This window comes from Schistocerca gregaria, chromosome 3 (assembly GCF_023897955.1).
Source record: "Schistocerca gregaria isolate iqSchGreg1 chromosome 3, iqSchGreg1.2, whole genome shotgun sequence".
NCBI lineage: Eukaryota > Metazoa > Arthropoda > Insecta > Orthoptera > Acrididae > Schistocerca > Schistocerca gregaria.
The window spans coordinates 357,445,614-357,460,809 of NC_064922.1; the positions used below are offsets into that span (position 1 = coordinate 357,445,614).

Genomic DNA, 15,196 nt, shown 5'->3' on the forward strand with positions numbered 1-15,196 from the left:
ACTGACTGACTGCCATACCGTAGCCAGAACGTTGCATTTTCGAACTACGGCAATTTGGCAAATATTGCTCAAATGCACATTCCTTAAACTGCCCTAACATAATTTTCAGTTTCTTTCCCGAAGGCAGTACACTGTGAGCCAGGTGCTACGCCATTTCTACGAGGGACGGTCAAAAAGTAATGCCTCCCATTTTTTTTCTACTTAAAAAAATTAAGTTAAGTGAAAAATTTGAATTTGGCGCCATTCCTCAAACCTTCTTCTGCAATCCACTGCAGTAGTAACTTTCTGTGTCAACAGGTGGCAGCACAGCAGAAGTTTGTAAGCTGGCCGACATCGATGTTCGTTTGAGACAGCGTTGTGTGATTGAATTCTTGAATGCAGAAGGTGAAACGCCCATACGCATTCATGAAAGACTGAAGAAGGTGTATGGTGTTGTGACAGTGGATGTCAGCACTGTTAGACGATGGGTTCGTCGTTGTAAGGAAGCTGAAGGGCAAACACCGTTGACTTACGAAAAGCGGAGCGGCAGGCCGGTGAGTGGAGTGACTCCACACAACATTCAGCAAGTTGATGACATCATTCGTGGTGACCGTCGGGTGACTGCAGATGAAGTGTGTCGCATTATTTCTCTTAGTAAAGGCAGTGTGATCACGATTATTAAACAATTGGGGTACTCAAAAGTTTGTGCACGGTGGGTTCCAAGAATGTTAACCGATCAGATTTTTTGGAGCAGGGATGCACAATAAATTCTGTTCAATTCGTCACAGCCCTCAAAAAACTTAAAGCACGTCTTCAGCGAGTTCGCCCAACAAAATCAATGGCAGATGTTCTTCTTTTGCATGACAATGCAAGACCACACACCAGTCGTCACACCTCTGACGAGATTGTCAAAATTGGATGTGAAGTTTTGCCTCATCCCCCATACAGCCCTGACCTGGCACCATCAGACTTCCATCTGTTCGGGCCACTAAAAGAAGCTCATCGTGGGATTCATTTTGAAGATGAGGAGGCCGTCAAAACATCCGTGCGTCAATGGCTTAGGAAGCAGAGCTGTGATTTTTACCGTGCTGGGATACATGCCCTTGTTCAAAGATGGACCAAAACTGTAGAGATGGGCGGAGATTACATTGAAAAATGACAAAATGATCCTCAATGTTGTGGTTTTCAACCTATGTAATTGCATTTAAATTTCCTGACAATTAAACGTAAAAAAAAATAGGAGGCATTACTTTTTGACTGACCCTCGTACTTAACACAAGTGATGGTGACGTGACATACATTTGCATTTGTGACGGCTCCAACGATGTATGGGACGATGATGCCCGACATGTTGGCGAAGGTGTTGACGAAGCCGACAATGGTGCCAGCGTAGTTGGGCGCTATGGCCTGCATGTTCATGTAGACGCCGGTGCAGTGGGAGGCCATGCAGAAGCCGCTCAGCGCCAGCATCGCCACGATGGCGGCCGAGTCGCAGCCAACCAGCGCCACCACCACCAGCGCCACCGCGGGAACCAACAGACCTGCGTGCAAGAGGGCGCTGTAGCCGGCTCCGCTCTTCTGCCAGCTGTGAGACACAGCATGCAGCGTCGCAGTACAAGTGAACTGGCTGTAAGAATGATTACTTAATTTTACACTGTAGATGGTCCCTTCATAGTTACTTCCTTCACCGCTTCCAACTGCTAAATTATAAACTTTTCTACCCAAAAAATGTAGCCTTCGATGTAAAAAGGTACAAGCCTATCCTGACATAGCCAGTGCACAGTAGAACTGTCATACTAAATCTTCTTTCGCCAAACACAACGTTTGTTTTTCTTTACCCAAGCAAGTTTCGACACCTATGCATCATCTTGATTGATGATGATGAAGTTCCATACTCCGTGACAGAGTGTAGGGGAACGATGCGGGAGACCCGAACCGCCGTACTAGGCAAGGTCCTAGTGGAGGTGGTTTGCCATTGCCTTCCTCCAACTGTAATGTGGATGAATTGTGATGATGAATACGGCACAACACCACCCAGTCATCTCGAGGCAAGGGGAAATCCCTGACCCCGCCGGGAATCGAACCCAGGACCCCGTGCTCGGAAAGCGAGAACACTACCGCGAGACCACAAGCAGCGGACCATCTTGATTAGAGCCTGTTTTATTTCTGTAAGATACTAGATTGTTACGTAAGTTCGCAGCGTTTCTCCATAAGTTTAATAACCCGCAGACCAGTACTGTAAAATAGCTCAGTACGTTACCCCAGTATCTGTTTGTCCATCACTCGTTTTAAGAACTTAGGAAAACGATTAGATATTCATCAACCGTTAAGCTAAGTGTAAAAGCTAATCAACAGCGTATTTAATCACTCTGAAGATACTTCCTAAAGCTTCTGCAACCTAGACTCTGTAGGAATAAATCCGAATGAAGATCTTACTCTGAGGCTAAAACATTCTGTACTACTGGAAGAATTTCACACATCTTACGCCCTAGAAGGCCAGCGACGCATTTTTCGCCTGCTGCGGCAGCAAATACCCTTCGTACCTAACAATATTCCTGATTCTTTTAATACACTGGTTTTGTATCACTGGAAAGAAGATCTGAGAAGAACAGTATCAAGAACTGACATACTTGTAAAAAAATTTCTGGTTATTTCCAAAGAACTATTACTGGTGAAACCGACATTTCGGCAGCGGTTACAGTTGCCTTCTTCTGGGTCTCCCAGTAGCAGAAAAAAACTGTTACTGGTGAAACCAACGTTCTGGCCACACTTTCTATGATCTTCTTCTAGGTCTGCCGGTAGACACTGATGGGTACTGTAACCGTGACCGAAACGTAATAGGTTTTTAACAATTGACGTGGTACCATACCCATAATACTGTTATGTCAGCTGTCTCGGGCCTATGCAATTAGAGTATCAAGTGAGTCTACGAAGTGCACGTGTTAGACAACATTAGAAAGAGCACGGAGAAATGGTCTCACCTCAGCAACCAGAAGGTATCTTTTCTATGCCCCACAACTTGCAGACAAAGGACAGATAGGAAAGTGTTAAATGGTGCATTGTTTTCGACGGACCTTCACACGAAGAGAATGACCCCTCATTCAGTGATGTATTTGAGATTGACGTTAATCTCCCAACAGAAATACAATACTAATGAGATTTCGTCTACACTCTAAAGTATTTCTCTGGTATCGTATCATTAATACTGGCAGAGAATAATTTATCATTACTACAGAAAGTACCATTTATCGAGTCCAGCTATTTCCTTTTGGACGCATCTGTAGCCCTTTCTTCTCTCTGCCACTCAGGGAAACCCGTCATATGCCGCTCAGAGTTTCCGAAAGATTGAAACACTTGGCTGCAAAAAGTGAAGGCGTGAATACTGTTGTTATTTACTGCTACCTCACGCCCTTTCTGTCTATGGCGAAATAGGTAACAAGTTCTTCGAAGGTCACGGGAATATAAACAGGAGAAGTTTGAGACGGGGTTCCCGGACGGTGATCCTCGCCACTGCTGTTGGACGAGCTATCACCAGGTCTGTGCAGATGGTCATATCTTGATAAATCAGGGAGGGAAGGAAAATTATATCTGATCCATGTTTGCATTCTTTCACATGCATTAAGGTTAGTGTTGGTGGAGAAAGTGGCGCATGTTACGTATTCCTCTGTGTTATATTCCAACATATACTATGATGTGAAACATATATATGAGTAATTGCCGGCCAGTGTGGTCGAGCGGTTCTTGGCGCTTCAGTCTGGAACCGCGCGACCGCTACGGTCGCAGGTTCGAATCCTGCCTCGTGTATGGATGTGTGTGATATCCTTAAGTTCGTTAGGTTTAAGTAGTTGTAAGTTCTAGTGGACTGATGACCTCAGATGTTAAGTCCCATAGTGATCAGAGCCATTTGAACCTTTTTTTGTGCTACACAATGCTCTTTACCATTGATTTGTTATTAACAAGACACATACCAGGGCAAACTGAAAGGATCATTGATTGGCTTCGGTGTAATAACGTCGATATAAGTGATGATCTTAAAGAGGTGGAGCTTATGGAAAAAATATCTCTCCACAAGGCACAATCGACGAACTGGCATGCAGTCGTTAGGCTACAGCCTTACACTGCCATTTCAACCCAACAGAGTTGACATAGGCCCAAATTAAAGGTTGCTTTCCCAGGAATAATAATAAATCTACCCTTTCTGCAGTCTAAGCACTCACAAGAGAAGCTGACAGGAGCGTCGCCACTGATAACTGGAAGACAGCCGTCAAGCGTACGCAGAAAATCATGGAAAGAGCATGGCAGAACGGAGCTCTTATGGAAATTTCACGGGAGGAGATGATTATTTAAGTAAATGACATCAGTGATAGTGACAGCTATAGCGACACTTCAAGAATCCTTCATAGCGATGAAAGTGATATCAGTGGAGATTTTCCATTATCCTAGTAGAAATGGAGCACAGGCGGATCCAGTTACATGTCTGGCGTGCGCAGTTATCTAAGCACATACGTATTAAAATCATGTCTTCGTTAGTTTTGAAATTTTAATAAGAAGGCCTTAACAGCAACTAATTCCAGAGGAAGTTCATATCAGGAGCTTAGTATTTATAACACAAAATAAATGTTACTGTTTACAATATAACTGCTGCAATACAGATACCCTGTTATTTGTATCGCTTTTCATCGTACTATACAATAGAGGTTGGCCTGTTCAAAGCACGTTTTCCCACCGTCATAAATAAACTTAATCTTATTTTCCGTTATGTTAGAATTAAGTAGGCGAATCAGAAAAAATAATAACAGTTACATTACAAACCTGCAACGATGATTTTCCCTTGTCGAAACGGTACAGGCGCCCGATTGGTAATTGACGCGAGAGCGGACCGTTGTGCGTCACTTTTAAGTCAAATTATTTCGCATTAGAGATCTCCGACGGAGTTCTGGTTTCGAATTTATGATTATATGATGTATTCTTAAGAGTTCATTCGCATAAAGTGTTCGCCTAATTTCAATAAAGAAAAGATTTCCGCATGTCTTGAGAAAACTGTCCTTATATCGCCTTTGTTGCGCAATTAAACTAAAATCAAAACTATTGTAACGTTTCCAGAACATATTGATGCAGTTTCCATACTCATAAAGTGAACAGTTTGCCTGACAGCCCGAGTGAATGAAATGTAAGACTACGCATGTGTTCCGTGCGGTACGTGGCAAATCTGTTCGGCGTCTCCACGTGCTCTTGCCGAAGTGTCAATCCTAAAGCAATTTTGGACAGACTATAGCCGTAAGGGGAACACTTTTCAGACTTTCGCATTACAATAGAAGGTTCATTAAATTTTCTTATTCCGTTTTTAATTATAGAACTCAATTGATGTTCGTTGCGGTCTTTTCCTGAAACTTCAAAAATTACTCTGAAAAAGTAAGGTTTTTCAAAACGTGAAAAACTGTTCCAAAATACATCATAGTGATGTGTCTAGGAACAAATACTCTCGATAAAAATTAATAGTGTTGCATTTAAGAAAACCTTGTAAATACTGCACTTAATAGCCTATGTTTTCGTCAATAGTGTACTACACAGAAATAACTAGTAAGTTAAATCGGATTAATAAGAAGTATTCCCATCAAGCTAATAAGGAGTGTTATAAAAAGCCATTTACAGGTTAGAAACATTTTGAAATAGAAGCTATTGGAAACTAACACAAATTTCAATCTTCAAGACAGTGAAAGCTGTTAACACTACAATAACAGTTTATTTGCAAATGTCGCGTGTTCCATAGTGGAGCACTTTATGCAACTAGTTTTAAAAATATACAGAATTGTACGCACCATAAAACTCTGTAACAAATAGCTTTAATTTATTATATAGCACTTAAATATGTGGAACTAGTAATATTTACAAATACTACATGTCCCACAACAAAATAAAACAAAAAAAAACGTAGAAAATGCCGGGTACTGCTTATGTGTCCAGTGCGCATTTCTTCATGTTATAGTAAAAATCAGTCACTAGAGCGAAACACCGACAAGGAAGCATCATGTGTTCCTAGGTATAATATCCTCAAGGTGCAAAACTCTGTCCTACTGTTATTCCAAGTGGTCATGTACGCAGATCATCCTTCCGCTTCTATTGTTATTATTTTTATCTTTCCTGTCTCAGACGTTATGTTTGGTTAAAAATGGAAAGTGACGCGGACCTTGATCAAGCGTGACTTCCTTTTAACTGTAGGGTATATGTTACATTGCGTTTAGGAACTTTCGGGTAACTGAACATGTATCAATAATTACAGATTTCTGTAATTAAATAAATAAGTTTGGATGTAGCTGTTTTGCGTTAATGTACTGGAGGATATTGTGTGGTATGATTCCTGTAGTTGATAGTATAATCGGTATGATGTCAACTTTATTCTGATGCCACATGTCCTTGACTTCCTCAGCCAGTTGGATGAATTTTTCAATTTTTTCTCGTGTTTTCTTCTGTATATTTGTTGTATTGGGTATGGATATTTCGATTAGTTGTGTTAATTTCTTCTTTTTATTGGTGAGTATGATGTCAGGTTTGTTATGTGGTGTTGTTTTATCTGTTATAATGGTTCTGTTCCAGTATAATTTGTATTCATCATTCTCCAGTACAGTTGTGGTGCATACTTGTATGTGGGAACATGTTGTTTTATTGGTTCAAAAATGGTTCAAATGGCTCTGAGCACTACGGGTCTCAACGTCTTAGGTCATAAGTCCCCTAGAACTTAGAACTACTTAAACCTAATTAACCGAAGGACATCACACACACCCATGCCCGAGGCAGGATTCGAACCTGCGACCGTAGCAGCCCCGCGGTTCCGGACTGCAGCGCCAGAACCGCACGGCCACCGCGGCCGGCCGTGTTGTTTTATTAGTTTATGTTATATGGCAAGTTGTTGATGTATTATTTTTGCTACATTGTCATGTCTTCTGGGGTATTCTGTATTTGCTAGTATTGTACATCCGCTTGTGATGTGATCTACTGTTTCTATTTGTTGCTTGCAAAGTCTGCATTGATCTGTTGTGGTATTGGGATCTTTAATAAAATGCTTGCTGTAATATCTGGTGTTTATTGTTTGATCCTGTATTGCAACCATAAATCCTTCCGGCTCACTGTATATATTGCCTTTTCTTAGCCATTGTAGCATTGTTATTGTTATTTTTATTATTATTAATAGTATTATAATCATAAACATAGTTAATTAAAAATGGGATGCAAAAGGATTTCTTTCTTTAGAGCCGTAATCCAATGTAAGAAACGCCCTAAGGCCTTAATCTAACGAAATTAAGTAAATCAGTAGCCACTATGTGCCCTCAGTCGGTTACCGAAAGACAGTTTGAAACCCAGGAATTCCCGAGAGCATTGTGGACAGTAAAATAATGAATAAAAATATAATTATTCAGGGGTGCTCCACTACACAGCGTCACTTTCGGTAAAAAGGGAAATTAGATAAAAAATTCCAGTAAAAAGGCTCTAAGCACAAAGATACAATTCATAAACTTACCTATTCCGTTTATGATACGGAATCCACACATTTTTGACACGTAGTCCTTCCGGAAAATAAGGTCAATCAACCAGCCAAACAGCAAATTACCAGCTGCGCCAGTGATGTGAGGAACAGAAGACAGGATACCATTCTGTGCGAAATATAAGGACCATTTTTACAATGCGCTAGGGGCTATAAACAATTAGATTAGTCCCAATGGTTGTCGCATCTATGAGTATTTATCTACAATACAGACACTCCACGACTTTAATGGAAGCTAAGTCTGAAAATGAGCTACCAGAGGTCGAAATACTTCGTTAACTAATAAAATTGTCAGTGGATGATATATGACATTAAAATACTTAAATGAAATTTCTTTACTCCAAAATATCACGTACATTATTGACAGTTTCATTCTGGATATAAAATCATATATTTTCTGTGAAATCTAAGAGACTGTTTTATATAAGAAGTGAGTAAATTACTCAAAATTAGGGACTTAATCTTGGCGACGAAGTGTTGTATATCTGCAGATCAATAAATTTTGATGTATAGAAAATCTGTTTTCCAAACAGTTATCATCATTATCTCCTCTTCTATAGTACAAAAGGATCAGAAACTATAGCTCCGTATTAAATCCATGAAATCAGGTTTAATTGTCCGAAAAAAGCTACAGTCCTATGGGTAAGATTGTAACATTTTTTCTTTTGGCTGCATTAAGTCCTATGGTAAGCACGTGATAATGGACTGTATGTTCTGAAACCAGTTACTTAACATCATATGAAACAATAAAAACAGCTGTCTGGAAAACAGGTTTTCAACATATTCATATTTAACATTTGTTCATGTTGTGGGCTTCCTGGAAGCGGATACAGACAAAATAAAGCGACTGACGGAAAGCATATTGAAGCAAGCAGACCTAAACTTTACATTATATTCCCGAATTTCAGACCCGATGTGTGCATATTATGTTATCTTTGTCTGAGCAATGCGGTACAGTAGTAAGCACCTTGAATTTGTGTTCTAGACTGAAATCTCCAGCTGACTTTCCTGATTTCAGTTTTCAACTCTACGCGAGGGCTCTGCTTCTAAATAACGCCAATGTTGCTTCCCTCACACGAATGCAATAACGGAGAAAACGTTGTTCTTCGCGACGTAGGGGCAGCGCTGATTTCAATAAAATTTATGTAACGGATACTCTACAACCAGCTTAGGCCTTGACACATCAGGAATTCACAAGCTTTAATACAAGACACCATGAACACTTGTAAGACTTTAGACTAAAAAACTCAAGTGAATCTGCAGTCATCACTTGCGTGAATCAACATGGATACTCTGTTTCTAACGATAGTTTACAGATATTACGTACCAGTACCGAAGCCAGGAGACCTCCTAGACGAAAAAGGAACACACATTCACACCCTCAGCTCGCCGCCATACATTCTAAATGAGCAGCTGGAGCGAACTAATTCCTTTGGCTGTTCGCACAAATTAAAGACAAATTGGGCCCCTCCCCCCCCCCCCCCTCCAGCTAAAAATCTGAACAGGAGTATCTTTATAGCAATAGAAGAACGCGTGCAAAACGTAATATCCTAACAACTACTACAGAAGATAAGGAACAGAGATCAAAATCAATCCACTAAGCGCTAAATAGACACTCAGATTAACCTAATAACAACTTTTTTAATTTTTAGCTTTTCTTAAAACATGCTATAAATATAAGAGCTGCGTTTACACAGCTACTAATCGAAAATATGAAATGGTCCACCTTAAAGGCGATACTTAAGGAATGTATTTCACGAACACTGGAGCGTGATTCGTGTACCGGTATTACACAAGACAATCGCAGGGGGATGCATCGATTATGAGCTGACGTTGTGAGTCGGTATTTCCGGACAGCTGGCCGTTTTTTAAGTGGAGCTGCGTCCGAGTGAGACAGGACCAAATTTCTACCAGGGGTGGTCGGCATTGCTTATGTTCAGAATTAAAGTAATTAAAATCTTCAGCGATCTTTGAGCAGTAGATGGAGTGCCCCAAATAATGCCTGACAACAAAGTGTTCCACAGCAGGGGAATCTCCAAATCGCCTCGCTCCAACAGCGCCCTGAGAAATTTTTTGTGGTATCTTCTCATGTTTGATAGGACAGATTAGAACTGTTCGTCCTGCTGCTTCGATTATTTATTAATGAATACAGTTACACTTATTTCAGGCCATCTGTTCGCACGCTCATTGAGACGTTCAGATGCAAAACAAAGGTTTCTTCTTTAAATATTGCAGAATAATACTTACACTGAACAGCCAAGACATCGTTACCAGTGCCCCCCGCGACGTTGTGTGCTGCCTGGTGACGATGCGGGCACGTGACGCAGTAGCAAAAGTACACTACTGGCCATTAAAATTGCTACACCACGAAGATGACGTGCTACCTCCGCGAAATTTAACCAACAGGAATAAGATGCTGAGATATGCAAATGATTAGCTTTTCAGAGTATTCACACAAGGTTGGCGCCGGTGGCGACACCTACGACGTGCTGACATGAGGAAAGTTTACATGAGGAAAGTTTCCAAAAGATTACTCATACACAGACAGCAGTTGAAGGGCGTTGCCTGGTGAAACGTTGTTGCGATGCCTCGTGTAAGGAGGAGAAATGCGTACCATCACGTTTCCGATTGTAGCCTATCGCGATTGCGGTTTATCGTATCACGACATTGCTGCTCGCGTTGGTCGAGATCCAATGACTGTTAGCAGAATATGCAATCGGTGCGTTCAGGAGAGAAATACGAAACGCCGTGCTGGATCCCAACGGCCTCGTATCACTAGCAGTCGAGACGACAGGCATCTTATCTGCATGGCTGTAACGGATCGTGCAGCCACGTCTCGATCCCTGAGTCAACAGATGGGGACATTTGCAAGACAACAACCATCTGCACGAACAGTTCGACGACGTTTGCAGCAGCATGGACTATCAGCTCGGAGACCATGGCTGCGGTTATCCTTGACACTGCATCACACAGGAGCGCCTGCGATGGTATACTCAACGACGAACCTTGGTGCACGAATGGCGAAACGTTATTTTTTCGGATGAATCCAGGTTCTGTTTACAGCATCATGATGGTCGCATCCGTGTTTGGCGACATCGCGGTGAACGCACATTGGAAGCCTGTATTCGTCATTGCCATACCAGCGTATCAACCGGCGTGATGGTATGGGGTGCCATTGGTTACACGTGTCGGTCACCTCTTGTTCGCATTCACGGCACTTTGAACAGTGGAAGTTACATTTCAGACGTGTTACGACCCGTGGCTCCACCCTTCATTCGATACCCGCGAAAGCCTACATTTCAGCAAGATAATGCACGTCCGCATGTTGCAGGTCCTGTACGGGCTTTTCTGGATACAGAAAATGTTCGACTGCTGCCCTGGACAGCACATTCTCCAGATCTCTCACCAACTGAAAACGTCTGGTCAATGGCGCCCGAGCAACTGGCTCGTCACAATACGCCAGTCACTACCCCTGATGAACTGCATGGGCAGCTGCATGTGCAGCTGTACACGCCATCCAAGCTCTGTTTGACTCAATGCCCAGGCGTATCAAGGCCGTTATTACGGCCAGAGGTGGTTGTTCTGGGTACTGATTTCTCAGGATCAATGCACCGAAATCGCGTGAAAATGTAATCACATGTCAGTTCCAGTATAACATTTTTTTCCAATGAATACCCGTTTATCACCTGCATTTCTTCTTGGTGTAGCAATTTTAATGGCCAGTAGTGTATGTAAGCGGAGCAGACACGGACGGGGGATCACCCTAGCGAAGATTAGGTGCTGCAGATGGGTATATCCGTTGAGATAAGCGACTGAGACAAGGGGCAGATTTTAAGCAGAGACTGTGAATGAGCATCTCGAAAACGACGAATCTGGTCTAATGTTCACGCTCTTCTGTCGTCAGCATCCACGGAAACGGGTAGAAGAATAGTGAAACTACTGCTACTCGATAATTGTTGGACATCCACAAGTCTTCATAGAATGTTGGGTTCGGAGGCTTGTCTGCTCTGTAAAGTTGGATAGATGGTCATCTTTGGCATCTCTGCAGGAAGAGCACAACTCTGGTGCACGCACAAGTGTTTTGGAGCACACCGTTCATCGTACATTGTTGAAAATGGGGTTCCGCAGCAGACCACCTCTACGTGTTCACGCGTTAACCCAACAACATCGTGAATTACGATTGCATTCGGCACGGACCATCGGGATACGACCGTCGATGGTCGTCTCTGCAAACACCGTCATCGAAGTGAACGGTGGCTCTAAACGTGCAGTCCGCCATCATGGACGCAGGATGATGGGAGCGGACTTATGCTATGGGAGACATTCTCCTGCATGGGACCGGTGGAAGTAATCGAAGACACGCTGACAGTTGCGAACCATTTTCATGCTTGATATCTTTCCCCACGGCGATGTAATTTGTCACGGAGCCAGAACAGTGCTATAGTGGTTTGAGCAGTATTATAGCGAACTTCGACGACCAAATTCGCCTGATGTAAATGCCAAGGAAATCACCTGGGTCGCTAGCGGGCACCATCGCCGCTTACGCAAATCAGCGGCCTGTTATTTACGCGAATTACATTACCAGTGCATAGACGTCTAATGCCACATACGTCCAAAAATCGGCCGCAGCTCGTGGTCGTGCGGTAGCGTTCTCGTTTCTCACGCCCGGGTTCCCGGGTTCGATTCCCGGCGTGGTCAGGGATTTTCTTTGCCTCGTGATGACTGGGTGTTGTGTGATGTCCTTAGGTTAGTTAGGTTTAGGTAGTTCTAAGTTCTCGGAGACTGATGACCATAGATGTTAAGTCCCATAATGCTCAGAACCATTTGAACCTGCAAAAAACAGCCAACAAAAAGTCGGATTCCTGATACGCAGAACCTGCGGCGTTTTTCGTTTCGAAGACGGACAAACAAGCTGTTAAGCAGGTGGTCATAATGTTTTCGCTCGTCTATGTATTTTGACGATATCTCTTTCAGAATCTGCAAACCCCATGTCGTGCTGGTCTGTGACTCTTGTCAGACACTTTTGACTGTCTTCTCCATTGTGCATCACCGTCCTGCTCTACAGGCGGGACTAGCTGAAGTTTCTTCTGCACACAAAACTGTTTCGGAAGGCTCAGCGACAACGCCCTCTCTAGTAATGTGATGCAAACTGTCTCCAGCGCTGCTACATGCATACAAACCACGAAGTGTAGAATTTACGATACTTAGACCCGATTTGGCCCCCCTGACTTCCAGCCGTTTGAACATGTAAGGCAACTGGTACCTTAAAAAGTTTTGTAATCTTTCGGAACCCCATTCGTGGATTGAATATATTCATTGAAGTATCTTTGAACAGTGTACATTGATTTATAAACTGACAACGTCTAAAAATGTCACTGTCAAGAAGAGATCATTCGCTGTCCAATGACTGATCATAGTTTCGCTAGAGATGTAAGAAGAGAAACTAATGAATTCGACAAGGACAGAATGTTAACAAAAAAGAATCGGTCACCAGCAGCTGTAATATGAACCAATGTGGATGTATAGTGAGGTGACAAAAGTCATGGGAAACCTCCTAATATCAAGTCGGACCTCCTTTTCCCGGAGTAGTGCAGCAGCTCGACGTGACTTGGATTCAAAAAGAAGCAGGAATTCCTCTGCAGAAATACTGAGCCATGTTGCGATTAGAGCCGTCTATAATTGCAAAAGTGCTGCCGGTGCGGGATTTTGTGCACGAACTGAACTCCTGATTACGTCTCATAAGTTTTCGATGGGATTCACGTCGGGCTATCTGGGTGGGCAAACCATTCGCTCGAACTATCCGGAATGTTCTTCAAACCAGTCGACAACAACTGTGACCCTGTGACAATGCGCACTGTCATCTATAAAATGCCATCACGAAGTCCATGAACGGAGGAAAATGGTCTCCAAGCAGCCGAACATAACCGTTTCCAGTGATCGGTTCAGTTGGACCAGACGACCCAGTCCATTCCAAGTAAACACAGCGCACAACATTATGAAACCACCATTGGCCCGTAGTGTGCCTTATTGTCAACCTGGGTTCATACCTTCGTTGGCTCGGCGCCGCACTCGAACTCTGCCATCAGCTCTTACCAACTGATATCTGGACTCATCTGACCAGGTCACAGTTTTCCTGCCGTCAAGAGTCCAAGAGAGGTGTTGCAGGCGATTCTGTGCTGTTAGCGAAGGCACTCGCGTCGGTCATCTGCTGCCAGAGCCCATTAACACCAAATTTCACTGTGCTGTCCTAGTCCACCCCCGGTAGCTGAGTGCCGCCGGCACGGTAGCTCAGCGTGTTCGGTCAGAGACCAGGCTGGTCTCTGTAATAAAAAAAAAACTGAGTGAAAGGATAAACAACGAACTTCATTGGATGCGTTGTGACGTCCGCTACGACCAAATACACCGAACAACAACGGAAAAAAAGGTGGTCAGCGCGACAGAATGTCAATCCTAAGGACCCAGGTTAGATTCCTGGCTGGCTCGGAGGTGTTGTGTTCTCCTAATCATTATCATTTCATCCCCATCGACGCGCAAGTCGCCGAAGTGGCGTCAAATCGTAAGACTTGCACCCGGCGAACGGTCTACCCGATAGGATTCCCTAGTCACACGACATTTACATTTTACCCCACTATCCCAATGGATACGTTCACCCTAGGTCTCACATTGATTTCTACGGTTATTTCAAGCAGTGTGGCTTGTCTGTTAACACTGACAACTCTAAGCAAACGCCATTGCTCTAGGTCGTTAAGTGAAGGCCATGGACCACAGCGTTGCCTGCGGTGAAAGGTAGTGCCTGAAATTTGGTATTCTCACCGCTCTTTTGACGTGGATTTCGGAATACGTAATTTCCGCAATCACTGCCTTTTTATACCTAGTGTCCTCACTATACCGCCGCTATCTGTGTACGTTCATATCGCTACCCCACAACTATTGTTACCTCAGCGTATGTGTCACTGAGAGTGTGTTTACGCTAAGAACATTGGTAGAAGTTTCCCATACTTACACTTTCCACATCAAAGTGCAAGATGTCGGCGATATAGAGCGGCAGCGAAGAGAGAAATAGGTAGAAGGTACAGTCGTAAGTTACGAAGTACGCTACCACCGCCCAGATAGCTGGCGTCGACAGCAAGCTTCTCCAGGGCACGGGCAGCTTTTGCTGCAACATCAGAAACATAGTGCACACGTTACTCCTCCTGACCATACTACATTGCTCAAGCACTACTGCACGAACAGCTTGCTAAACCAAACGAGCAGTGAAATGATAATCAAGAGAGAAATTATGACCCTGTCTCTATGAACTGGTGCAAGGCAGTGATATTGTGGAATTAAGTGTCCAGTAATCACCTAATGATCATCATTATAAAGCAGTTCAAATCACATATGCAGCGCGAAAGGAATCAAACTATCACGCAGGCAACAAATAAAACAGTATACTACTAAAAGGAAAAATGTGTTTTTGATTAACGTTTTCTTTTTTATTATTTGTGTGCTGAACCACCCGCTTTGCCGATACAATGTTTTTGTTGTTGTTTAGTTAGATTCACAAGCTATACGGCCGGAGGTATAGCCTGTGGAACTTTGCATTCCTTGTCGATTTTTGACAGTGATAATTCTGTAAAATTGACGCTAAGTTGATGGCACAGAAGTCCAAAGACAGTCAACGATACTACTGAATGG

The 15,196-nt window shown here is 43.1% G+C and overlaps 1 protein-coding gene across 1 annotated transcript in view; it reads right to left on the bottom strand.

The window, feature by feature from the left end:
- Positions 1–15,196, bottom strand: part of LOC126354040 (sialin-like) — an 81,376-nt gene that overhangs the window by 15,698 nt on the left and 50,482 nt on the right. Inside the window, exons 6-8 of the mRNA XM_050003384.1 lie at positions 14,523–14,675; positions 7,496–7,628; positions 1,279–1,520 (exon numbers count right to left, since the gene is read on the bottom strand). Coding sequence (XP_049859341.1) covers positions 1,279–1,520; positions 7,496–7,628; positions 14,523–14,675 — 528 coding nt within the window. The remainder of the gene's footprint in view (positions 1–1,278; positions 1,521–7,495; positions 7,629–14,522; positions 14,676–15,196) is intronic.